This window comes from Leptodactylus fuscus, chromosome 9 (assembly GCF_031893055.1).
Source record: "Leptodactylus fuscus isolate aLepFus1 chromosome 9, aLepFus1.hap2, whole genome shotgun sequence".
Lineage (NCBI taxonomy): Eukaryota > Metazoa > Chordata > Amphibia > Anura > Leptodactylidae > Leptodactylus > Leptodactylus fuscus.
This window is the reverse complement of record NC_134273.1, coordinates 57,658,153-57,686,089: the sequence shown is the minus strand read 5'-3', so window position 1 is coordinate 57,686,089 and position 27,937 is coordinate 57,658,153. Positions and strand designations below refer to the sequence as shown.

At 46.6% G+C, this 27,937-nt stretch overlaps 2 protein-coding genes across 2 annotated transcripts in view; both read right to left on the bottom strand.

The window, feature by feature from the left end:
• Positions 1-27,937, bottom strand: part of LOC142217853 (coagulation factor XIII B chain-like) — a 155,945-nt gene that overhangs the window by 32,974 nt on the left and 95,034 nt on the right. The window lies entirely within an intron of this gene.
• On the bottom strand, positions 291-23,246 carry LOC142218432 (complement factor H-related protein 1-like). The gene is made up of 6 exons (XM_075287174.1): positions 23,219-23,246; positions 21,320-21,493; positions 19,506-19,682; positions 14,581-14,763; positions 532-729; positions 291-376 (listed from the first exon to the last, which is right to left on the bottom strand). The coding sequence occupies exons 1-6, from the start codon at positions 23,244-23,246 to the stop codon at positions 291-293; spliced, it is 846 nt and encodes a 281-aa protein (XP_075143275.1).

Genomic DNA, 27,937 nt, shown 5'->3' with positions numbered 1-27,937 from the left:
TTTTTGCTGGTTAGCTAACAGAGCTGCAGGCTCAGCTGTCCATTAGCTTTGATGGTTTGGCGTCGCCCCCCCCCAAACATGTTATACTGTGTGGGGAGCTGCAGGGAAGATTATATACACTGTGTGGCGGCCACAGGACAGGTAACTTGAAGATACATCAGGGAGGAGGGGGCACACAAATTTTGGCAGTAAAGGGCCCCAAACTTTCTCATGGCAGAATAGAATGAAAAGCAGATTACGGCAGAATAAGAGGCAGATTATAAGTAGGGACATTTATTTTTCAAATGCGACTAAGTTTGGTAGAAGAGAGGCCCCAGCAAAATTCTTGTGGGTGGATTCCACTTTGGGAACCATTGCATTAGCAGATTCAAGCTTCCTGCAACATACATACAATAGAAGAACCAAGTTTGTAGCAACTAGCAATTATTGCACCACTGGCCTCTGCAACCCTGGCCACAACCCTGGCTCACTGACAGTATTTAGTATTACTGAGCAGGATGACTGTGCACATGTTCATACTTTGATATTTACCTGATCTGAAACATTTTGGATATTGCAACTTTCCTTGATCACAAGGAACTCTCATCTTTGTGCCAGATGGAGCTTCATATCCCGATTTACACTTAAATTCCACTTCATGTCCATGTTCACTGTAAAGTTTTTTCCTTACTGTCCACCGTAACTCTATATTATTTAGTATCATATCTTTTTCCGATGCAGTACACGGCTCTGAAACATAAAATGGGCATTTTCACCATATTATTTCCATCACTGTTTATATATAACAAGAAACAACCAGTCAGATCCTTATCACTTGTGTCATTTAACATATATGCAAAGCTATAAATACAATTTCACTAAATATGCAATAATAAATATAATTAATGGATCACAATTACAAGCTATCTATTCTATACCAGTTAGCTCACTGAAATTATATTAGTGCTCAACGGTGTTGGAGTCTATCAATAATAGACCAGAAACTTGTCTCTACTATTATTTTTTATATATTTATTATATTTATTATATTGCTATCCATTTATTGTGTGCAGACAAAACGCCTCCAAATTCTAGTCACTTATTTTAAGAAGAACAGTTAAACCCAACCACTGTGCCACAAAACCTGCCAGGGGTGCTTCAATACTCTGATGGGAAGATAGGATCATTCAACATCTTGCAAATTTTTATATGTGTTGAGTTGGGGTGGTTGTGCAGAAAGCAAAGGATAGTGACATTTTGAAGATACATTCAGACAGTGCAGTTAAAACTGCATCAAGATATTTTTAGGCTGGAGCCCCATGTCGCGTAAACCACAGTGTTTTATAGTCATAGCAAAGTGGATGAGATTCTAGCAAATCCCTTTTCCACGTTGCAGTAAAATATGTGTAGTGGACACGCTGCAATCTCCAAAACTGGCGGATTCTCTATAATTGAAACAGAAAATCAGCAAAGGAAACCTCTGTGAACTTTCTGTGCAAAGCACTGCGGGAAGAGCCACAATGCGTTGCCGCTGCGTTTTTTTTTCCCGCATTACTTTTTCTGCTGTAGGACGCCATATGAGGCGTTTGCCTTATAGAAGAAAACACATAGCACATACCTTTTTTTCATTACCCTATAAGTCTATGGGGGGAAAAGGCTGTATATTCAACGTGAAAATGATCATGCTGCATTTTTTTTAAAGATGTATGCGTTTATGAAAATGCAGCTTTTCCTGCAGCTCTCTTTTCTGCATTGTGTGGATGAGATGAAATGAAATCTCACTCACTTTGTTGGAACTTTAAATGCAGCTTACTTGTGTCTCAAAAATACACACCCAAATACACAAAGTTAAGTAAAGAGAAGAGAGTACATGAAGCGAATTAGAAAGAAAGTGAACTAAGCTACAGTCACATGGCAGCTTTAGCTTAAAAAGATCACCTTGTCCTGTGACCTATAGGCTTGTTTTGAGCGCTCACATCCTAACACATGTATACGTGCCAAAATGCGCTTCCGTTAACTCCACGTGAACTGGCCCTTAGGCAGTAATAGTACTAGGCTAACTGTTTATCAACTGCCCATTAACTATAAACGTCCAGGACAGGGGCGTAACTATAGAGGCAGCGGAGGCGGCTGCCACAGGGCCCGGGCCATTAGGGGGCCCGGTGACAGCTGCTACCGCTGCGTTTAAAAAAAAAATAAAAATAGGCAAGTGACACAGTGGGCCCCACAAATACTATCATTATACTCGGGGGTCTTTGCAGACCCCCGAGTATAATGATCGGCGGATCGGGAGAGGTAAGGGAACATAAACAGTGTTACTTACTAGAGATGAGCGAACAGTGTTCTATCGAACTCATGTTCGATCGGATATTAGGCTGTTCGGCATGTTCGAATCGAATCGAACACCGCGTGGTAAAGTGCGCCATTACTCGATTCCCCTCCCACCTTCCCTGGCGCCTTTTTTGCTCCAATAACAGCGCAGGGTAGGTGGGACAGGAACTACGACACCGGTGACGTTGAGAAAAGTAGGCAAAACCCATTGGCTGCCGAAAACATGTGACCTCTAATTTAAAAGAACAGCGCCGCCCAGGTTCGCGTCATTCTGAGCTTGCAATTCACCGAGGACGGAGGTTTCCGTCCAGCTAGCTAGGGCTTAGATTCTGGGTAGGCAGGGACAGGCTAGGATAGGAAGGAGAAGACAACCAACAGCTCTTATAAGAGCTAAATTCCAGGGAGAAGCTTGTCAGTGTAACGTGGCACTGACGGGCTCAATCGCCGCAACCCAGCTTTCCCAGGATCCTGAATGGAATACACTGTCAGTGTATTCCCGTATACCCGATATATACCCCGATACCCGTTCCAACGGTGTGCCCCCCCACCTTCACCCCAGAAATACCCTGCAAGTCCCCTAGCAATAGAATTGGGGCTATATACACCCACAATTTTTACTACTGGTATACAGTGCCATTGTCTGACTGGGAATTCAAAGAATATATTGGGGTTATAAATACCCTCATTTCTTGCTACTGCCATATAGTGCCAGTTTCTGACTGGTAATTCAAAGAATATATTGGGGTTACGTGCACCCACAATTTTTACTACTGGTATACAGTGCCATTGTCTGACTGGGAATTCAAAGAATATATTGGGAATACAAATACCCTCATTTCTTGCTACTGCCATATAGTGCCAGTGTCTGACTGGGAATTCAAAGAATATATTGGGATTACGTGCACCCACAATTTTTACTACTGGTATACAGTGCCATTGTCTGACTGGGAATTCAAAGAATATATTGGGAATACAAATACCCTCATTTCTTGCTACTGCCATATAGTGCCAGTTTCTGACTGGTAATTCAAAGAATATATTGTGGTTACGTGCACCCACAATTTTTACTACTGGTATACAGTGCCATTGTCTGACTGGGAATTCAAAGAATATATTGGGAATACAAATACCCTCATTTCTTGCTACTGCCATATAGTGCCAGTTTCTGACTGGTAATTCAAAGAATATATTGTGGTTACGTGCACCCACAATTTTTACTACTGGTATACAGTGCCATTGTCTGACTGGGAATTCAAAGAATATATTGGGAATACAAATACCCTCATTTCTTGCTACTGCCATATAGTGCCAGTTTCTGACTGGTAATTCAAAGAATATATTGTGGTTACGTGCACCCACAATTTTTACTACTGGTATACAGTGCCATTGTCTGACTGGGAATTCAAAGAATATATTGGGAATACAAATACCCTCATTTCTTGCTACTGCCATATAGTGCCAGTTTCTGACTGGTAATTCAAAGAATATATTGGGGTTACGTGCACCCACAATTTTTACTACTAGTATACAGTGCCATTGTCTGACTGGGAATTCAAAGAATATATTGGGAATACAAATACCCTCATTTCTTGCTACTGCCATATAGTGCCAGTGTCTGACTGGGAATTCAAAGAATATATTGGGGTTACGTGCACCCACAATTTTTACTACTGGTATACAGTGCCATTGTCTGACTGGGAATTCAAAGAATATATTGGGAATACAAATACCCTCATTTCTTGCTACTGCCATATAGTGCCAGTGTCTGACTGGGAATTCAAAGAATATATTGGGGTTACGTGCACCCACAATTTTTACTACTGGTATACAGTGCCAATTTCTAACTAGGAATTCAAAATGCGCAAGGCTCCCGGAAAGGGACATGGACGAGGCCGTGGGCGAGGTCGGGGGAATGGTTCTGGGGAGCAAGGTAGCAGTGAAGCCACAGGGCGTCCTGTGCCTACTCCTGTGGGGCAGCAAGCATTGCGCCACTCCACAGTGCCAGGGTTGCTTGCCACATTAACTAAACTGCAGGGTACAAACCTTAGTAGGCCCGAGAACCAGGAACAGGTCTTGCAATGGCTGTCAGAGAACGCTTACAGCACATTGTCCAGCAGCCAGTCAGACTCTGCCTCCTCTCCTCCTATTACCCAACAGTCTTGTCTTCCTTCCTCCCAAAATTCCGAAGCTTTACAGAACAATAACCCAAACTGTCCCTGCTCCCCAGAGCTGTTCTCCGCTCCTTTCATTGTCCCTCAACCTGCCTCTCCACGTCACGATTCCACGAACCTAACAGAGGAGCATCTGTGTCCAGATGCTCAAACACTAGAGTCTCCTCCATCTCCGTTCGATTTGGTGGTGGATGACCAGCAACCCACCCTCATCGACGATGATGTGACGCAGTTGCCGTCAGGGCATCCAGTTGACCGGCGCATTGTGCGGGAGGAGGAGATGAGACAGGAGTTGGAAGAGGAAGTGGTGGATGATGAGGACACTGACCCGACCTGGACAGGGGGGATGTCAAGCGGGGAAAGTAGTGTGGATGTTGAGGCAGGTGCAGCACCAAAAAGGGTAGCTAGAGGCAGAGGCAGAGGTCAGCAGCTTAGGCGAAGCCAGGCCACACCCGGAATCTCCCAAGATGTTCCAGTTCGTACCCAGCCCCGAAAAACTCCCACCTCGAGGGCACGTTTCTCGAAGGTGTGGAGTTTTTTCAAGGAATGCGCCGAGGACAGATATAGTGTTGTCTGCACAATTTGCCTCTCGAAATTGATTAGGGGCTCTGAGAAGAGCAACCTGTCCACCACTTCAGTGCGCCGTCATTTGGAATCCAAGCACTGGAATCAGTGGCAGGCAGCAACGGCAGGACAAAGGCCGCCTGCCGTTCACGCCACTGCCACTGCCTCTGCCACTGCCTCTGCCTCTGCCACTGCCACTGCTGACTGTGCTGGCGATGCACTCCAGAGGACGAGCCAGGACACCACTTCATCTGCCTCCGCCACTTTGTTGACTTCTACCTCATCCTCCCCTGGTCCTGTCTTATCTCCTTCTCCTGCACCATCAAAGGCACCATCAGGCGTTTCTTTACAACAACCCACCATCTCTCAGACATTGGAGCGGCGGCAGAAATACACTGCTAACCACCCACACGCGCAAGCCTTGAACGCCAACATCGCTAAACTGCTGGCCCAGGAGATGTTGGCGTTCCGGCTTGTTGAAACTCCCGCCTTCCTGGACCTGATGGCAACTGCGGCACCTCGCTATGCCGTCCCTAGCCGTCACTACTTCTCCCGGTGTGCCGTCCCCGCCTTGCACCAGCACGTGTCACTCAACATCAGGCGGGCCCTTAGTTCCGCGCTTTGCACAAAGGTCCACTTGACCACCGACGCGTGGACAAGTGCATGCGGACAGGGACGCTACATTTCACTGACGGCACACTGGGTGAATGTAGTTGAGGCTGGGACTGCTTCCCAAACTGGCCCGGTGTACCTCGTCTCCCCGCCTAACATTCCTGGCAGGGACACGAGAAGAACACCCCCCTCCTCCTCCTCCTCTACCGCCTCCTCCTCCGCCACCGCCTCCTCCTCCGCCACCGCCTCCTCCTCCGCTGTTAGATTGACCCCAGCTACGAGTTGGAAACGTTGCAGCACTGGCGTTGGTAGACGTCAGCAGGCTGTGCTGAAGCTGATCAGCTTGGGGGACAGACAGCACACTGCCTCCGAGGTGAGGGATGCCCTCCTCGATGAGACGGCAATATGGTTTGAGCCGCTGCACCTGGGCCCAGGCATGGTCGTTTGTGATAACGGCCGGAACCTGGTAGCAGCTCTGGAGCTTGCCGGACTCCAACATGTTCCATGCCTGGCCCACGTCTTCAACCTAGTGGTGCAACGTTTCCTAAAGAGCTACCCCAATGTTCCAGAGCTACTGGTGAAAGTGCGGTGCATGTGCGCCCACTTTCGCAAGTCGACAGTAGCCGCTGCTAGCTTAAAATCTCTCCAGCAACGCCTGCATGTGCCACAACACCGGCTTTTGTGCGACGTCCCCACACGCTGGAACTCAACGTTTCAGATGTTGAATAGAGTGGTTGAGCAGCAGAGACCTTTGATGGAATACCAGCTACAAAACCCTAGGGTGCCACAAAGTCAGCTGCCTCAGTTTCACATCCATGAGTGGCCATGGATGAGAGACCTTTGTGACATCCTACGGGTCTTTGAGGAGTCCACAAGGAGGGTGAGCTCTGAGGATGCGATGGTGAGCCTTACAATCCCGCTCTTGTGTGTTCTGAGAGAATCCCTGATTGACATCAGGGATAACTCAGATCACACAGAGGAGTTAGGGATAGCATCCGATCCGTCACAGCTGGAGAGTAGGTCCACACATCTGTCCGCTTCACTGCGTTTAATGGAGGAGGAGGAGGAGGAAGAAGAGTTGTCCGATGATGTGATGGTGATACAGGAGGCTTCCGGGCAACTTCGAATCGTCCCATTGTTGCAGCGCGGATGGGTAGACATGGAGGATGAGGAGGAAATGGAGATTGAACTTTCCGGTGGGGCCAGAGGAGTCATGCCAACTAACACTGTGGCAGACATGGCTGAGTTCATGTTGGGGTGCTTTACAACCGACAAGCGTATTGTCAAAATCATGGAGGACAACCAGTACTGGATCTTTGCTATCCTTGACCCCCGGTATAAAAACAACATCTCGTCTTTTATTCCGGTAGAGGGGAGGGCCAATCGCATCAATGCTTGCCACAGGCAATTGGTGCAGAATATGATGGAGATGTTTCCAGCATGTGACGTTGGCGGCAGGGAGGGCAGTTCCTCCAGTAGGCAACCAAGTTCTCACCGGTCCACACAAACGAGGGGCACACTGTCTAAGGTCTGGGACACCTTGATGGCACCCCCTCGCCAAAGTGCCGCCACGGAGGGTCCTAGTGTCACCAGGCGTGAGAAGTATAGGCGCATGTTGCGGGAATACCTTTCCGACCACAGCCCTGTCCTCTCCGACCCCTCTGCGCCCTACACGTATTGGGTGTCGAAGTTGGACCTGTGGCTTGAACTTGCCCTATATGCCTTGGAGGTGCTGTCCTGTCCTGCCGCCAGCGTCCTATCTGAGAGGGTGTTCAGTGCAGCCGGTGGCATCATCACTGACAAGCGCACCCGTCTGTCAGCTGAGAGTGCCGACCGGCTCACTTTGATAAAAATGAACCACCACTGGGTAGAGCCGTCATTTTTGTGCCCACCTGTGTAAAGCACCCCAACATGAAACTCCATGTCTGTACTCAACCTCTCCAATTCCTCCGCATCCTCATACTCATCCACCATAAGCGTTGCACAATTCTGCTAATACTAGGCTCCCTCCACCCTGATTTCCCCCAACTCTGCTGGTTAGAGGCTCCCTCCACCCTGATTTCCACCAACTCTGCTGGTTAGAGGCTCCCTCCACCATGAATTTGCCCAAACTGGGCTGTTTAGAGGCTCCCTCCACCATGAATTGGTCCAAACTGGGGTTTTTAGAGGCTCCCTCCACCATGAATTGGTCCAAACTGGGCTGTTTAGCGGCTCCCTCCACCATTAATTGGTCCAAACTTGGCTGTTTAGAGGCTCCCTCCACCATTAATTGGTCCAAACTGGGCTGGTTAGAGGCTCCCTCCACCATGAATTGGTCCAAACTGGGCTGTTTAGCGGCTCCCTCCACCATTAATTGGTCCAAACTGGGCTGTTTAGAGGCTCCCTCCACCATTAATTGGTCCAAACTGGGCTGGTTAGAGGCTCCCTCCACCATGAATTGGTCCAAACTGGGTTTTTTAGAGGCTCCCTCCACCATGAATTGGTCCAAACTGGGGTTTTTAGAGGCTCCCTCCACCATGAATTGGTCCAAACTGGGCTGTTTAGCGGCTCCCTCCACCATTAATTGGTCCAAACTTGGCTGTTTAGAGGCTCCCTCCACCATTAATTGGTCCAAACTGGGCTGGTTAGCGGCTCCCTCCACCATTAATTGGTCCAAACTGGGCTGGTTAGAGGCTCCCTCCACCATGAATTTGCCCAAACTGGGCTGTTTAGAGGCTCCCTCCACCATGAATTTGCCCAAACTGGGCTGGTTAGAGGCTCCCTCCACCATGAATTGGTCCAAACTGGGGTTTTTAGAGGCTCCCTCCACCATGAATTGGTCCAAACTTGGCTGTTTAGAGGCTCCCTCCACCATTAATTGGTCCAAACTGGGCTGGTTAGAGGCTCCCTCCACCATGAATTGGTCCAAACTGGGTTTTTTAGAGGCTCCCTCCACCATGAATTGGTCCAAACTGGGGTTTTTAGAGGCTCCCTCCACCATGAATTGGTCCAAACTGGGCTGTTTAGCGGCTCCCTCCACCATTAATTGGTCCAAACTGGGCTGGTTAGAGGCTCCCTCCACCATGAATGTGCCCAAACTGGGCTGTTTAGAGGCTCCCTCCACCATGAATTTGCCCAAACTGGGCTGGTTAGAGGCTCCCTCCACCATGAATTGGTCCAAACTGGGGTTTTTAGAGGCTCCCTCCACCATGAATTGGTCCAAACTTGGCTGTTTAGAGGCTCCCTCCACCATTAATTGGTCCAAACTGGGCTGGTTAGAGGCTCCCTCCACCATGAATCGGTCCAAACTGGGTTTTTTAGAGGCTCCCTCCACCATGAATTGGTCCAAACTGGGGTTTTTAGAGGCTCCCTCCACCATGAATTGGTCCAAACTGGGCTGTTTAGCGGCTCCCTCCACCATTAATTGGTCCAAACTGGGCTGGTTAGAGGCTCCCTCCACCATGAATGTGCCCAAACTGGGCTGTTTAGAGGCTCCCTCCATCATGAATTTGCCCAAACTGGGCTGGTTAGAGGCTCCCTCCACCATGAATTGGTCCAAACTGGGGTTTTTAGAGGCTCCCTCCACCATGAATTGGTCCAAACTTGGCTGTTTAGAGGCTCCCTCCACCATTAATTGGTCCAAACTGGGCTGGTTAGAGGCTCCCTCCACCATGAATTTGCCCAAACTGGGCTGGTTAGAGGCTCCCTCCACCATGAATTGGTCCAAACTGGGGTTTTTAGAGGCTCCCTCCACCATGAATTGGTCCAAACTTGGCTGTTTAGAGGCTCCCTCCACCATTAATTGGTCCAAACTGGGCTGGTTAGAGGCTCCCTCCACCATGAATTGGTCCAAACTGGGTTTTTTAGAGGCTCCCTCCACCATGAATTTGCCCAAACTGGGCTGTTTAGAGGCTCCCTCCACCATGAATTGGTCCAAACTGGGCTGGTTAGAGGCTCCCTCCACCATGAATTTCCCAAAACTTGGCTGTTTAGAGGCTCCCTCCACCATGAATTGGTCCAAACTGGGCTGGTTAGAGGCTCCCTCCACCATGAATTTGCCCAAACTGGGCTGTTTAGAGGCTCCCTCCACCATGAATTGGTCCAAACTGGGTTTTTTAGAGGCTCCCTCCACCATGAATTGGTCCAAACTGGGCTGTTTAGAGGCTCCCTCCACCATGAATTTGCCCAAACTGGGCTGGTTAGAGGCTCCCTCCACCATGAATTGGTCCAAACTGGGCTGGTTAGAGGCTCCCTCCACCATGAATTTGCCCAAACTGGGCTGTTTAGAGGCTCCCTCCACCATGAATTGGTCCAAACTGGGTTTTTTAGAGGCTCCCTCCACCATGAATTGGTCCAAACTGGGCTGTTTAGAGGCTCCCTCCACCATGAATTTGCCCAAACTGGGCTGGTTAGAGGCTCCCTCCACCATTAATTGGTCCAAACTGGGCTGGTTAGAGGCTCCCTCCACCATGAATTTGCCCAAACTGGGCTGTTTAGAGGCTCCCTCCACCATGAATTTGCCCAAACTGGGCTGTTTAGAGGCTCCCTCCACCATGAATTTGCCCAAACTGGGCTGGTTAGAGGCTCCCTCCACCATGAATTGGTCCAAACTGGGTTTTTTAGAGGCTCCCTCCACCATGAATTTGCCCAAACTGGGCTGGTTAGAGGCTCCCTCCACCATGAATTGGTCCAAACTGGGTTTTTTAGAGGCTCCCTCCACCATGAATTTGCCCAAACCGGGCTGGTTAGAGGCTCCCTCCACCATGAATTGGTCCAAACTGGGTTTTTTAGAGGCTCCCTCCACCATGAATTTGCCCACACTGGGCTGGTTAGAGGCTCCCTCCACCATGAATTTGCCCAAACTGGGGTGTTTAGAGGCTCCCTCCACCATGAATTTGCCCAAACTCTGCTGGTTAGAGGCTCAATCCACCCTGATTTTCAAAACAAATGTTGGTGCCAACCTCAACTTACTACAAGGGCCAAATTCACTGCTGGTGACAAGCTCTCCTCACTGCAAGTGCCAAATACACATGTTTCAAGGTGTTTTCCTACTGTCAGAGAGGTGGTATTGAGTGTGTAAAGTGTGTAGTTGTTAGGCTGTGATGTTGGGGTAATAGAGGGTCTTTGGTGTGTTAGATGCCCCCAGACATGCTTCCCCTGCTGTCCCAGTGTCATTCCAGAGGTGTTGGCATCATTTCCTGGGGTGTCATAGTGGACTTGGTGACCCTCCAGACACGGATTTGGGTTTCCCCCTTAACGAGTATCTGTTCCCCATAGACTATAATGGGGTTCGAAACCCGTTCGAACACACGAACATTGAGCGGCTGTTCGAATCGAATTTCGAACCTCGAACATTTTAGTGTTCGCTCATCTCTATTACTTACCTCTCCACGATCCTGCCAGGGCTCCTTTCTGACGTCTCTGACGTCACATGAATCCGGCCTGCATCCCGGGTCATGCGACGTCTGACGTCATTTCATAAGGACGCCAGTGGAGAAGACAGCGCAGGAGCTGGAGACAGGTAAGAAACAGTATTTTTTTATGTTTTTATTCCCCTGGGTCTCCGATTATTATACTCTGGGGTCTGAAAAGACCCCAGAGTATAATAATTGTTTATGGGTGTCCACAGTGGGACATAATACTGTGTGCAGGGGCCACTATGGGGATAATACTGTGTGCAGGGGCCACTAAGGGACATAATACTGTGTGCAGGGGCCACTAAGGGACATAATACTGTGTGCAGGGGCCACTAAGGGACATAATACTGTGTGCAGGGGCCACTAAGGGACATAATACTGTGTGCAGGGGCCACTAAGGGACATAATACTGTGTGCAGGGGCCACTAAGGGACATAATACTGTGTTCAGGGGCCACTAAGGGACATAACAGAGTGCACAGGAATGCGGAATAGGGTGTCGGTCGAGGTCTTCGGCGTCGGTGTCGGACGGGGGGGGGGGGATCCCATGTCAAAAGTTTGCCACGGGGCCCCACCATTCCTAGTTACGCCACTGGTTGCCACTGTGGTCTTTCCCACAGCACTTTTTTGTTATGATACACCACGTGGGGCCTCAGCTTCAGGGAGGATTCTAAATGCTACTACACAGATTTTTGGAATATTAGGCAATTATTATGTATGATATTGCAAAGCAAAAATATCTCTATTCAAAAACTAACAAATTATAGACTACTAGAACAATGGATTACTGTGTTCAGTGAACCAAGACTAGAATTCGCTCACGTGTGGCTAATGTAATTCACAACCCATATATTTATAATAAGTCAGGTACCTGTGAAATGAGCTCAGAAAAAAATAACACTCGATGCAGAGGCTTCAGATACATATACTGTATGTCACTAGCCACAAACTTACTATTCAGTCACATCGAAACATAAGTTGGTGTGAACAGCGGCCACATATGACTTAATAAACTCCTCACACCTAGTATATTGTTAAGGGAGGAGAAAAATACTTATCCAAGCTTCAGGACTCAGTATATACACAATCCAGTCACATTAATGTGACCACCGCCTACTTTTGTTGTCAACGTTAAATAACCAATCGCAGAAGGCACGTGTCATCAGCCATCTGGGTGTACTCATCATTGTGGAAGGCACGATGGATCAACAAAAGTGTGCATCTATCCTTGTGGACCATGTTCACCCCTACATGCGAATTGTTTTTCCTCAGGATGATGGCATCTACCAGCAGGACAATGCGACGTGTCATAAAGCTCGCAGTGTACATGCGTGGCTAGAGGAGCACCAGGATGAGTTTACCGTACTCCCTTGGCCAGCAAATTCTGACTTGAACCCAATCGAGAATCTGTGGCACCACCTCGATCAGGTTGTTTGTGCCATGGATGCTCAACCGCGTAACCTAGCGCAGCTGGCCACGGCACTGGAGTCAGCATGGTTCAACATCTCAATGAACATCATCACAACATCCCCTCTCTTCCTGCACGTCTCACAGCGGTCCGCTCTGCGAAAGGTGGTTAGTCTGGGTTTTGACAGGTGGTCACATTAATGTGACTGGATTGTGTATAATATGGTCACTAATCTAGGCCATGGTCCAAACCAAATAACTTCAAAACATATGTGGAGTAATTAAAGCAGCCACCACATGCTTATAGGGTCAGACAATACAAGGAGGTACCCAAAAATTTCCAGAAAAGTTGTTTTTGAAGAGTGTATTTATTTTTTTGTACAAAATTCCTTCAATCTCCTTCAAATTACTCTCCTTTAGCGGCAATACACTTGTCAAATCTTGTCTGCCATTATTCAAAACATTTTTGAAACTCATTTACTTTTATGTGTGCAAGTGCCTCCGTCGTTTTCCTCTTCACCTCCTCCACGTCAGCGAAATGCTTCCCCTTGAGGTTCCTCTTCATTCGTGGGAATAAAAAAAAGTCACTGGGAGCCATATCGGGTGAATAGGGTGGGGCAAGACAGCCATGCTGTTTCTTGCCATGAAAGTGGTCACCGAGATGGCGGTGTGGGCTGGGGCAGTGTCGTGGTGGAAAAACCAATCACCAGACTGCCACATTTCGGGCCTTTTTCGCTGCACACTGTTGTGCAACCTCTTGAGAACCCTCAAGTAGAAAACCTGGTTGACGGTCTGACCTGTTGGAACGAATTCCGAGTGCATCGAAAAAACAAATGATCATTGTCTTCACATTGGATTTGACTTAACGAGCCTTTTTGGCGAAGGGCGAGGATGGCGTCTTCTAGTGGCTTGATTGTTGTTTGGTTTCCGGGTCGTAAGCATAGCACCAAGACTCATCTCCCATAATAATTTTAGAAAAAAATTCTGGGTCGGTTTTGGCATGTACTTTCATGGCATGGCATATTTCGATGCGACGCTCTTTTTGTTGATCAGTCAAGATCCGCGCACAAACTTTGCAGCGACCCATGACCTGCCCAAATCCTCCGATAAAATTTGCTGAATCGAGCTCCAACTCACTCCAGACAACTCTTCGAGTTCCTCAATGGTTCGTCGTTGATCTTCGAGCACGAGCTCCTTGATTTTTTGGACACTTTCGTCCGTTCGGGAAGTCAATGGACGTTCAGAACGCAGTTGATCATCAATTGACATTTCACCATTTTTAAAGCGGGTGAACCACGAGTAAACTTGAGCTTGACACATAGCGTCATCCTTGTAAGCGGTCTTCAACATTTGAACGGTTTCCGATGCTTTTTTCCCAAGCAGAAAGCAAAACTTCACAGCCGCGCTCTGCTCATAAAACTTCTCCATGAAGAAAAACGACAGCTGGACAAAACAGCTCTTGCAAGAAAATTCACTGCGGGTAGCCGAAACCTTCCACATCAACGCCGCTTGGCACACTGACTGAGAAGGCGTGGTTGAACAAATAACTAGCTGCAGAATCGCATACTACGAAAACTGTGCGCGCAGCAGTCTCATTCAAGAAACTTTTGAGTCCCCCTTCATACTTCTGCTCTGCAACTCTGCAACCAGCAGCGGACTGCTCCATCGTCCAAACCCACTGTAAAACAGTCATATATGGCTATATTTACATTTGCGTCCGAGTGCATCACTATTTATGCCTGAAATCTGCAGATGAAAAAGTCTGTCCCGAACAACCATTACAGTCAATGGGGTCCGTTGGGATCGATATGTAATGGTTATTTCAGCAGTCCACATTTCTGTTGTTCTGGTCCTCTGACAGGACAATGGAGAGATGATGTGAACTTAGCATTAGTGTCAGTGCACTTGATATGGACAAGAAGAAGAACCAGTGATAACATTGTGGTAATCGTACATGGCATCACCATGTTTCATCAGTAGTAACACAATGGCCCTAGAAGTAACCAGTTGCCTATTCTGTGTACTGTCTATGTCAGGTTACTGCGGCTCAGCTCACATTCACTACAAGTAATGGTTTTATTTTCTTTATCTTGTTTTTGTGATGAAGTATAATGAACATACCTAGACACTCTGGTGCTTCACTCCAGACGCCATTCGTACACCTTACAGTCCTTTCTCCTTTAAGTACATAATAACTTGGGCATCTATAGGTCACAAATTCGCCAGATTTATAGTAGGGTTTTCTATTCTGCTCAATGTCTCCAGATGGTACATGTGGTGGTGGACCGCACTGCTCACCAGTTCCTGAAAAAGAAACAGTTACACAAATGTAGTAAATGGCTATAACACCTGTGTAACAAAATAAAGTATTTTATACATTTTATATTTTTTTCCTGCCCCATAATTTAACTGAAAGACTTCTAAAGCAAAACCAAATCCAGTACTTGACTTAAGGGTACTCCCATATCAGACTGCTATGGCATACAAATCCCAGAGTTAGATCAGTCATCCATTGCCAGAAGAGGCCCCTCCTGAAACCCTTCCTGTCTTTGTAAGTCCTATTCATTTGCTTGGAATGAGTGTCAGGAGGGAAAGAAGAGCCATTTACTATTCACCTTTGCCGAAATCCACCCATAGGCTAAGTTCACACAAAGTTTTTTGTCAAGTATTTTGATCAGGAAAAATTGGCTCGTGAGGCGTTTTTTGACGTGTTTTTTTACCACCACCGGAAAAAAGTAGTGACATGACCTTTCTTCAGGCAGATTCCGCCTGAAAAATCCAACGGGAGTCAATGGAAGGCGGAAAAACTGCTAGAGGTTTTTGACAATTCCACGTTAAAATTGGCTCTCGGTTTTTCAAGCGGAATCCGCCTGGAGAAAGGTCATGTCGCTTCTTTTTTTCCATTAGTGGAAACATATTACAAGCGGATTACATAGGACTGTATTGTGCGGTGTTTTTGGAGGCGGATTTTGAGGCGGAATCACGTAAAAAAAACTCTGTGTGAACCTAGCCTTAGGGTCCATTTATACAGAGTTTTTTGGCACTGATTTTGACGCTGAATCCGCATCAGAATCCACTTGGAAAAAAGCCTCTCATTGACTTTAATAGGTTCCTTTTTCTGCTGGAACCCATTGAAGTCAATGGGAGACGTTCTTTCCACGTGGATTCTGATGCGGATTCAGCGTCAAAATCAGCACCAAAAAACTGTGTGTGAATGAACCCTAAGGGTAAGGCCCCGCGGGATGTACTGCAGCAATAAAGTGCTGCGAGAAAGCATTGCGGTTCTTCCCACAGCGCTTTAAACACAAAGTTTGCAGAGGTTTCCTCCGCAGACTGTTACAATTATATCTATGGGGAAACCGCCAGCATTTCCGTAAATATGACCTTTCATGTGTTATGTGGATTTGGCTGAGAAAAGGGAGAGCAGCATTTTTTTCTATAAAATATTTCTTTAACCACAATTTTCCATTTCACAAGGGGCTAAAAAAATGCATCCCACAATTTAAGCATTTTCTCCCAACTACAGAAATACCCCACATGTGGATGTAAAATGATATATGGGCACACTGTAAGGTCCAAAATGGAGAGAGTGCCATTGAGATCTTAGAGGGCAAATTTTGCTGGAATCAGGCACCCTGTTCCATTTACAGAACCCCTGAAGTGACAGAACAGTAGAACACCCACCCACCCACGACCCCATTTTGGAAACTAGACCCTTTAAGGAATTTATCAAGGGGTATAGTGAGCACTTTGACCCTACACGTGTTTCACTTTGACACTGCACTATCATGTGACCGCCGGGCGTGATGTGACAGTGCAGTTCGTGGTAAAACTATTGTTTCTTGTCAAGCGATTGATAGACCATCATCATCATCATCTAAGCTTTTTTTGCACTTGAGAAAGGGCTGGTGTAAGACCCGAAACGCATTGTGCTGTGCTGAACATATTTCAATAAACATTTTGAACTTTGGATCTTTGCCTTGCCATGCTCTTCTGTACACCAGGGAGCGCGGTTCTCCTATGATGGACCTCTGGTCCCGACTATCCTTTTTTCTTTGATTTCTGCACACTGTGCCATAAGCTGCAGTTCCTCTGGAACTGAGGCACCTAAAGAGTGGGATGCTGGTGTAAAAGTTAACCACATGTAAGTGATAACTGGTCCAGCAGTGGATGCAGAAAATCCCACACTATTTTCCCACTAACTCCTAAGACTGGGGGGCATTCTGCGAGCTCAGTCATTATGTCCCCTCCTTCATAAAACAAACTTAAAGGTGTACCCTGAGCTGCTTTTGCACAGTTTATACATCTTAATGCTGCACTGTGGCCTCTTATTGGGCAGGTATTGGTGGAATTTTAGCCTCCCTTTTGAAACTAATTGACCATTGAACTTTGGGTCTCATATATTGCAATGTTCTGATCAGGCATAGGGGGCTTTCTCCAAGGGGAAACCATTTTTTTTTTTTTTTTGCAGGGACAAAGATTCGGACATGCAGGACTTTGTGTCTGCCCAAAAAAAATGGTTTCCCCGTGGAGAGGCTGCATACGGACACTGGCGGTTTGCTTTAAAAACCCATTCAAATAAATGAGTTTTAAAATTGACTGCCGGGAAGCCGTCCCCTGTGCAGTTTCTCTGGGGATTAGGACGGAAACCCGACACACGGACATGGGAGCAAGTGTGAATGTCCCCTTTGACGTTAAAGTGGTCAATCACTGGCCTGACTTTGTATAGGCGGTCAAAGTTTGGGGCATCTCGGGGCGGGCACTGTGCATTACCATTGTAGTGTATGAATTTCAGTATAATTTCAAAGCATGTCCTTGTCATGGCCATTCAATAGACTGGCGTGTTATACAAGATGTCTCCAATACTACAATTAAAGGTTAATTATTCTTTTGAAATATAAACAATTTTGTAGAGTTTAAGAATGTTCTCTAACCATCACCATTAGTGGGGACAATCTCTTGTCTTGATTGGTTGCCAATAATCACAACCATGAATGCAGGAACTTTCTATCCTCTTCCATTGGTCAGAAATCCAGCTTTGCTTTCCTTATTGTGGCCAGGTTATTTTCTCTTGCAGAAAGCCAGACAAGTGGCAGACAGTAAAGTATTCCTGTATTCATGGTCATTTCATTGACAACCTATCAAGAATAATGATCATCACAACCAAGCTGGTTAGAGAAATTCTTCAAATGTTGCAATTTTTTAATTGATGCGGAAACTGGTTAATGAGGGAAGGGAGGATTTTTATCAACAGAGGAAACTGTTCTTTACAGTATGGGTCCATTCACACAATTTTGGTGAGGAAAAAATGCGCTTCAGGAATTAGGAAATGTTTTTTTGAAGCAGTTTTTGGAGCATTTTTTTGAGGCTTTTTTAGTTTTCCTTTTTTTTCCCTCCAGCACAGTGTATAGAACTTGAAAAAAACTATAGCGGTTTTCACCAATTTCGCGACCAAATCCAAGAGTTGGATATACCGCCTCCCATTGACTACGTTGGTTTTTGAAGGCAGAATCCTGGGAAGCTTTTTTTTTCCCGCTAGTGGAAAAATTCCATTAGTGGAAAAGTAAAGCGAGTGGAACCCATAGAACTCTATGGGGAGGCGTTTTTCCCACATGGATTATGACGCGGATTCAGCATCAAAATCAGCGCCAAAAATCTCTGTGTGAATGGACCCTTAGACTTGCCAATCTATGGGAGGCACTGCCATAAGACGTAGTAATAGCAGTTATCATTCATGATCATATTCTGATGTGCAGCATGAAGTTCTTAATTCCCAATGTAAATCATGAACCATATATACCATGTGCCATGTGGTGTCTCCTTATATTGTAGAGAGGTCTTGGGGCCAGGATTCTATACCAATTGCTGCCTCTACACCCACTACAGCTACACCCCTTACCATATTCATATCCTATATCAATTGGAGGACGTTTTATCGCTTACATGATTGTGTTTTATAATTTAGTTTATTTGGAGCTAGATAAAACTTTTACTGATGTATCCTTCCTTTACTGTGCTCTTGACAGTGTGCCAAATCATGAACAGTCTTTTTCCAATTTTTTGCAGAGCAATTGAAGAGTTTCACTGGAGCAACTTTACCCACACCACATCCATAACATGGAACCCCCACCTCTTAAAAAAACTGTGGATTCCTGATAATACTATTTGCTGCAGAATATGTCACAACACACACATTTGCTTTCTCTTTTAAAGAGGACCTTTCACCACCTCCACCAGTTCTTATCCTCTGTGAATACGTGTTGCTCCACTGATCCTAGCACAGTTGGAATTTTTTGAGATTTCTCCAGCCCCAACTATTCCCAAGCAACAAGTGCAGGTAGATTTGATGCATGATATACTATTTACTATAATACTATGATATACTATATAGGATGATATGTGATCTCTGTAATGTCAGGAGGGCAGTGGCAGGCAGGGGTTGTGAGATTCAGGGCTCCAATAAGAAGTAACCAGTGTCAGAGGTCAGAATACCCCCCCCCCCTTGTCTGCTCCTGCCTGACTCCATCCTCCTGACAGAACTTAAATGATATATCATGCAGCAAGACTAACAGCATTGATTGCTCGAGAACAGTGTGTGTGTGTGTGTGTGTGTGTGTGTGTGTGTGTGTGTATGTGTGTGTGTATGTGTGTGGTCTAGACAAAAAAAAATTCCATTTGTTCTAGATTGAGTGGAGCAGCAGCTATTAATGGACTTTAAGAGCTATGTTTGTTGGAGGTGGTGAAGGGACTAAGTCAAAGAGAGTCATATGATTGGTTGTCTCTAACAGGTTTCAAAAGAGAGGGTCACACACAAGCATCTTCTTCATCAAAAAAAATTAAGCATTAAATGTCTTCCCCAAAAGCTTAAAGCAACCATTATCTGATCCAGAGAACAATCCATAAGATAAAAGGGTGGTGTTCCATCAAACTAATGGAGCTGCTGACAATATGGCTGCCCCCATAAAGTAAGTTTAAACCCCCCCCAATAATATTGAAAACAAAAAGAGAAATCCCAGTAAATGATATTTTATTGGAATTGTACTTACTTCTGCACATTGGTAGATTGATCCATTGTTTGTTCTTACACAGAGCATCTCCTGATCCTTCCAGAGAATAACCATTATCACACACATAAGTAAATGTTTCACCAGATGTATAAGTGATTTTGGGTTGTTGCTTAAACTTGGCATTGCGGACATTAGGTGGGAGTCCACAAGATGTTACTAAAATACAGATATATATAATTAATCAGGTGAATCGATATATACTTGTGTCAAAAAGTTTGATTATTTACAAGTGGGTAAAACTACTCAGACATCTGTAACTTTTTATATCTCCTTATACGGGGCTGCATAAGGCATCTTTTTGCGAGTCAGATGTGCTTAGTAGAGATGAGCGAACACTAAAATGTCAGAGGTTCCAAATCCGATTCGAACAGCCGCTCACTGTTCGACTGTTCGAACGGATTTCGAACCCCATTATAGTCTATGGGGGAAATGCTCGTTTCAGGGGTACGCAAAATTCGATAAAATTATACTTACCAAGTCGACGAGTGACGGTCGGGCTGGATTCTCCTTGAAGTCTTCTCCCGGCGCAGTGTCCCCGCATCTTCTTGAACAATTTATCTGTTTTTTTGTTTTTTTTTTTAGTATTAATGACGTATCACTAGAATAGGTCATCAATGTTAGATCTGGGAGTTCTGACACCATGGACCCCCACTAATCACCAGTACTAAGAAACCGTTGCCGTCAGTATTGTTTATATTGGTACCGCACCTTTGCCTTCTTGAAGTCAATGTGGAAGTAACCACATACGCGGCTACAATTTATACTGTAAGTGAGCAGCACAGCTTGTGGGATGTAAATAATACAGAAATCTTTGCTGTCTGTGTACCAGTGAGCTATGGGGGTCCCAGGAGTCAGATTCTAGGCCATCAATATTAGAAACCGGAAAACCCCTTTAATTCATTCTGCTATATTATTGTCCAATTCATAAAACTGGATTACTTTGTTGAATGGTGCCAGCAGAAGCCCCTCAGGATTAATGCTGGGAAGACCAAGGAGATGGTGGTGGACTTTAGAAAACGGAGAAGTGCTCTGACCCCAGTGGAGATCCAAGCGACATGCACTGAGATATTCAGGACCTATATGTATCTGGGTGTGCTCCACAATAATAAACTAGACTGGGCTGATCACCTGGAGGCGCTGCACAGAAAGGTCCACAGCAGACTCTACCTGCTCAGGAGGCTGAGGGCCTTCGAAGTCCAGGGGCCACTTCTTAGGGCCTTTTTCAACTCTCTGGTTGCTTCAGCCATCTTTTTCGGTGTGGCCTGCTGGGGGAGCACTATATCAACCAGGGACAGAAATAGACTTGATAGGCTGATCAGAAGGGCCAGCTCCATCCTGGGGAGCCACCTGGACACAGTACAGGCGGTGGATGACAGAAGGATACTGTCCATGGTGACCTCCATGTGGGAGAACAAATCCCACCCCATGTATGAGACCTTGATGGCACTTGGCAGCACTGTAAGTGACCGACTGCTTCACCCCAAGTGTGAGAAGGAGCACTATCGCAAGTCCTTCCTTCCAACCGCAATCAGACTGTATAATCTACATCAGACCAAGCGAAGATCACTCCGTACAGAAAAATAACGATGATTATGAAGTCTTCCTTCTTTCTTCTTCCGTCTCCTTAGCTGCTATGGACTCCTACTATATCTTCTCTTCTCAGCTTATATGTGTCTACTTCCGTAATATATTACTGTGTATTATCCTGTATCTGTATTACTATGCTGCTGTAACATACTGAAATTTCCCCACTGTGGGACTATTAAAGGGTTATCTTATCTTATCGTACTTACCAATACAAGTTGGAACGTTAAACCACTCTCCTTTAATACAACTTGCTGAATCATCTCCAGAAAACTCATAACCATTGTTACATATATATTTTGCTCTTTCACCATGGCTGAATGTGTTCTTTGTTGCTGCAACAGCTGCATTTTGAACTTTCGGAGGTTCACCGCATGAAGTTTCTTAAAAACAAACAAACAAACAAAAAAACCAAATCAAATAAGTTTTTTAAGCGTTTTCCCTGGTAACATATTTCAATTATCATTTTTGACTCCCTGCCTTCCAGACTCCATAACTTATTTCTCCATTCTCACAGCTATATGAGGGCTTAATGTTTGTGGGACATTTTCCTCATAATGGTTCCATTTATTATGTTGGACAATGTAATGCGAAGCTGAAAAAAATTCAGAATGTTGTGGAAATGGAGAAAAGGTGCTTTTGTGTGACTTTCTTACAAACTTTGTTTTATGGCATTCACTGTGCAGCCAAAAAGACATGTCACCCATATTCTGTGTTTCAATAGGGGTTACACATTTAGGTAGTTTTTTTTTACATTTTAACAAAAACCCAAATCTATGAGCAAATTTTTTTTTCTTAAAGTCGCCATATTTCTGACACCCATAACTTTGAAAAATGAGGCAGTTGTTGAAAATGGTTCATAAGGCACTTTTAGGCTGTGCCCTTAAGGGGTTAAACAGCAAGTAACTTAAACTGCTCTACACTGGAGTCTTTAAAATAAGACAAAGATTATGTCTGGTAGCTCACACTTGAGATTTTGAGATATCACTGGTAAAATTGGAGATGCATATACTGACATGTTCACCAGCGTGCAAGAGAGCACATACAGCTGATAGTGCAGGGAAAAGAGAAAATGTTATTATTCTCCTGTCCACGACACTTCAGATACAAGTTCATGGTACCCCTGAAGTTGTTCACAATACCTCCCTCCCGTTATCAGTCAGAAGCATACTTGCCATTTAACTATTTATATGCTTCGATCGAATATCAGGCCGTTCGTGGTATTCGATTCCAATCGAATATCACAAGGCAAACGCACTAAAAATTTGTATCCCCTCCCACCTTCCCTGGCACTTTTTTTGCACCAATAACAGTGCAGGGGAGGTGGGACAGGAACTACGACAATGGAGGCATCGAAAAAATATCGGAAAAAGTAATTGACTGGCTAAATCAGGTGACCTCCAATTTATACGAAGAGTGGATTTAAGATCCGGGTCATATGAGACTGTGAACTATGTGACTGTGAGACAGGGATAGATGTACAGGCAGGGTTAGCTAGGGATTACCTTTATTTAGGTGGGAATGTTACTCACCAAGCTCTGGTCGGGATCCCTGTCAGCTTGCGATATGCGGGAGCTGACTTTTTCCCATAGGAATGCATTGACCAGCTTTGATTGGCTGAATGCCATACAGAGCACAGCATTCGGCCAATCAATGCTGGTTCTGCCGGAGGAGGCAGAGTCTAAGATCGGTCCACAGCAGTCTCCATTGTGGTCCGATCTCAGATGTAGCAGTGTTGAGTGCACAGCTCTGCTAACCTGCTACCAGAGATGTAGCAGAGCTGAGTGCCGGAGGAGGTGGAGTCTAAGATCGGTAATCTCAAGTGTAGCAGAGCTCATCGCACGGCCAGCTCTGCTACATCAAGGTGTAGCAGAGCTGTGCGCTCAACACTGCTACATCTAAGATCGGACTACAATGGAGACTGCTGTGAACTTTCAAGTTTTTTTTTTTTTTTACATCTGTTTTTAGTGATGGAAGTCAACATGGCGTCATTCATAATATTATATAATATCAATCATATGGAGAGCTGCCTTGTGGTGAGCCGCCTCTGTCAACAGGATGATCTGGCATGTCTTTGATGTGTGTCCTGTAAGAGCCATAAAAATAACCTGTTTCGTTGGAGATGACTATGGACATCTTTATGGGTGAGACAATGGACATTGTCTCTGTTCTTGGAATGGATAATTGTTTGAAGTAAATGTTAATTAATAGAGATGAGCGAACACTAAAATGTTCGAGGTTCGAAATTCGATTCGAACAGCCGCTCAATGTTCGTGTGTTCGAACGGGTTTCGAACCCCATTATAGTCTATGGGGAACAGATACTCGTTAAGGGGGAAACCCAAATCCGTGTCTGGAGGGTCACCAAGTCCACTATGACACCCCAGGAAATGATGCCAACACCTCTGGAATGACACTGGGACAGCAGGGGAAGCATGTCTGGGGGCATCTAACACACCAAAGACCCTCTATTACCCCAACATCACAGCCTAACAACTACACACTTTACACACTCAATACCACCTCTCTGACAGTAGGAAAACACCTTGAAACATGTGTATTTGGCACTTGCAGTGAGGAGAGCTTGTCACCAGCAGTGAATTTGGCCCTTGTAGTAAGTTGAGGTTGGCACCAACATTTGTTTTGAAAATCAGGGTGGATTGAGCCTCTAACCAGCAGAGTTTGGGCAAATTCATGGTGGAGGGAGCCTCTAAACACCCCAGTTTGGGCAAATTCATGGTGGAGGGAGCCTCTAAAAACCCCAGTTTGGACCAATTCATGGTGGAGGGAGCCTCTAACCAGCCCAGTTTGGGCAAATTCATGGTGGAGGGAGCCTCTAAAAAACCCAGTTTGGACCAATTCATGGTGGAGGGAGCCTCTAACCAGCCCAGTTTGGGCAAATTCATGGTGGAGGGAGCCTCTAACCAGCCCAGTTTGGACCAATTAATGGTGGAGGGAGCCTCTAACCAGCCCAGTTTGGACCAATTAATGGTGGAGGGAGCCTCTAACCAGCCCAGTTTGAACCAATTCATGGTGGAGGGAGCCTCTAAACAGCCCAGTTTGGGCAAATTCATGGTGGAGGGAGCCTCTAAAAAACCCAGTTTGGACCAATTCATGGTGGAGGGAGCCTCTAACCAGCCCAGTTTGGACCAATTAATGGTGGAGGGAGCCTCTAACCAGCCCAGTTTGGACCAATTCATGGTGGAGGGAGCCTCTAAACAGCCAAGTTTTGGGAAATTCATGGTGGAGGGAGCCTCTAACCAGCCCAGTTTGGACCAATTCATGGTGGAGGGAGCCTCTAAACAGCCAAGTTTTGGGAAATTCATGGTGGAGGGAGCCTCTAACCAGCCCAGTTTGGACCAATTCATGGTGGAGGGAGCCTCTAAAAAACCCAGTTTGGACCAATTCATGGTGGAGGGAGCCTCTAAACAGCCCAGTTTGGGCAAATTCATGGTGGAGGGAGCCTCTAACCAGCCCAGTTTGGACCAATTAATGGTGGAGGGAGCCTCTAAACAGCCCAGTTTGGGCAAATTCATGGTGGAGGGAGCCTCTAACCAGCCCAGTTTGGACCAATTCATGGTGGAGGGAGCCTCTAACCAGCCCAGTTTGGGCAAATTCATGGTGGAGGGAGCCTCTAAAAAACCCAGTTTGGACCAATTCATGGTGGAGGGAGCCTCTAACCAGCCCAGTTTGGGCAAATTCATGGTGGAGGGAGCCTCTAACCAGCCCAGTTTGGACCAATTAATGGTGGAGGGAGCCTCTAACCAGCCCAGTTTGGACCAATTCATGGTGGAGGGAGCCTCTAACCAGCCCAGTTTGGACCAATTAATGGTGGAGGGAGCCTCTAAACAGCCAAGTTTTGGGAAATTCATGGTGGAGGGAGCCTCTAACCAGCCCAGTTTGGACCAATTCATGGTGGAGGGAGCCTCTAAACAGCCCAGTTTGGGCAAATTCATGGTGGAGGGAGCCTCTAAAAAACCCAGTTTGGACCAATTCATGGTGGAGGGAGCCTCTAATTAGCCCAGTTTGGACCAATTAATTGTGGAGGGAGCCTCTAACCAGCCCAGTTTGGACCAATTAATGGTGGAGGGAGCCTCTAAACAGCCCAGTTTGGGCAAATTCATGGTGGAGGGAGCCTCTAACCAGCCCAGTTTGGACCAATTAATGGTGGAGGGAGCCTCTAACCAGCCCAGTTTGGACCAATTAATGGTGGAGGGAGCCTCTAACCACCCCAGTTTGGACCAATTCATGGTGGAGGGAGCCTCTAACCAGCCCAGTTTGGACCAATTCATGGTGGAGGGAGCCTCTAAAAAACCCAGTTTGGACCAATTCATGGTGGAGGGAGCCTCTAAACAGCCCAGTTTGGGCAAATTCATGGTGGAGGGAGCCTCTAAAAAACCCAGTTTGGACCAATTCATGGTGGAGGGAGCCTCTAACCAGCCCAGTTTGGACCAATTAATGGTGGAGGGAGCCTCTAAACAGCCAAGTTTGGACCAATTCATGGTGGAGGGAGCCTCTAAAAACCCCAGTTTGGACCAATTCATGGTGGAGGGAGCCTCTAACCAGCCCAGTTTGGACCAATTAATGGTGGAGGGAGCCTCTAACCAGCCCAGTTTGGACCAATTAATGGTGGAGGGAGCCTCTAACCACCCCAGTTTGGACCAATTCATGGTGGAGGGAGCCTCTAAACAGCCAAGTTTGGACCAATTCATGGTGAAGGGAGCCTCTAAAAACCCGTTTGGACCAATTCATGGTGGAGGGAGCCTCTAACCAGCCCAGTTTGGGCAAATTCATGGTGGAGGGAGCCTCTAAACAGCCCAGTTTGGGCAAATTCATGGTGGAGGGAGCCTCTAACCAGCCCAGTTTGGACCAATTAATGGTGGAGGGAGCCTCTAACCAGCCCAGTTTGGACCAATTAATGGTGGAGGGAGCCTCTAACCACCCCAGTTTGGACCAATTCATGGTGGAGGGAGCCTCTAAACAGCCAAGTTTGGACCAATTCATGGTGGAGGGAGCCTCTAAAAACCCCAGTTTGGACCAATTCATGGTGGAGGGAGCCTCTAACCAGCCCAGTTTGGACCAATTAATGGTGGAGGGAGCCTCTAAACAGCCAAGTTTTGGGAAATTCATGGTGGAGGGAGCCTCTAACCAGCCCAGTTTGGACCAATTCATGGTGGAGGGAGCCTCTAAAAAACCCAGTTTGGACCAATTCATGGTGGAGGGAGCCTCTAAACAGCCCAGTTTGGGCAAATTCATGGTGGAGGGAGCCTCTAACCAGCCCAGTTTGGACCAATTAATGGTGGAGGGAGCCTCTAAACAGCCCAGTTTGGGCAAATTCATGGTGGAGGGAGCCTCTAACCAGCCCAGTTTGGACCAATTCATGGTGGAGGGAGCCTCTAACCAGCCCAGTTTGGGCAAATTCATGGTGGAGGGAGCCTCTAAAAAACCCAGTTTGGACCAATTCATGGTGGAGGGAGCCTCTAACCAGCCCAGTTTGGGCAAATTCATGGTGGAGGGAGCCTCTAACCAGCCCAGTTTGGACCAATTAATGGTGGAGGGAGCCTCTAACCAGCCCAGTTTGGACCAATTCATGGTGGAGGGAGCCTCTAACCAGCCCAGTTTGGACCAATTAATGGTGGAGGGAGCCTCTAAACAGCCAAGTTTTGGGAAATTCATGGTGGAGGGAGCCTCTAACCAGCCCAGTTTGGACCAATTCATGGTGGAGGGAGCCTCTAAACAGCCCAGTTTGGGCAAATTCATGGTGGAGGGAGCCTCTAAAAAACCCAGTTTGGACCAATTCATGGTGGAGGGAGCCTCTAATTAGCCCAGTTTGGACCAATTAATTGTGGAGGGAGCCTCTAACCAGCCCAGTTTGGACCAATTAATGGTGGAGGGAGCCTCTAAACAGCCCAGTTTGGGCAAATTCATGGTGGAGGGAGCCTCTAACCAGCCCAGTTTGGACCAATTAATGGTGGAGGGAGCCTCTAACCAGCCCAGTTTGGACCAATTAATGGTGGAGGGAGCCTCTAACCACCCCAGTTTGGACCAATTCATGGTGGAGGGAGCCTCTAACCAGCCCAGTTTGGACCAATTCATGGTGGAGGGAGCCTCTAAAAAACCCAGTTTGGACCAATTCATGGTGGAGGGAGCCTCTAAACAGCCCAGTTTGGGCAAATTCATGGTGGAGGGAGCCTCTAAAAAACCCAGTTTGGACCAATTCATGGTGGAGGGAGCCTCTAACCAGCCCAGTTTGGACCAATTAATGGTGGAGGGAGCCTCTAAACAGCCAAGTTTGGACCAATTCATGGTGGAGGGAGCCTCTAAAAACCCCAGTTTGGACCAATTCATGGTGGAGGGAGCCTCTAACCAGCCCAGTTTGGACCAATTAATGGTGGAGGGAGCCTCTAACCAGCCCAGTTTGGACCAATTAATGGTGGAGGGAGCCTCTAACCACCCCAGTTTGGACCAATTCATGGTGGAGGGAGCCTCTAAACAGCCAAGTTTGGACCAATTCATGGTGAAGGGAGCCTCTAAAAACCCGTTTGGACCAATTCATGGTGGAGGGAGCCTCTAACCAGCCCAGTTTGGGCAAATTCATGGTGGAGGGAGCCTCTAAACAGCCCAGTTTGGGCAAATTCATGGTGGAGGGAGCCTCTAACCAGCCCAGTTTGGACCAATTAATGGTGGAGGGAGCCTCTAACCAGCCCAGTTTGGACCAATTAATGGTGGAGGGAGCCTCTAACCACCCCAGTTTGGACCAATTCATGGTGGAGGGAGCCTCTAAACAGCCAAGTTTGGACCAATTCATGGTGGAGGGAGCCTCTAAAA

Bases quoted from the DNA above. Each gene is read 5' to 3' on its own strand.
- LOC142218432 (XM_075287174.1), bottom strand. From the start codon at position 23,246: ATGTCCATAGTCATCTCCAACGAAACAG. The intron at 21,494-23,218 runs GTTATTTTTATG...TTTGTTTTTAAG, and splicing joins AGTCATCTCCAACGAAACAG to AAACTTCATGCGGTGAACCT. The intron at 14,764-19,505 runs GTAAGTACAATT...TTTCTTTTTCAG, and splicing joins CAATCTACCAATGTGCAGAA to GAACTGGTGAGCAGTGCGGT.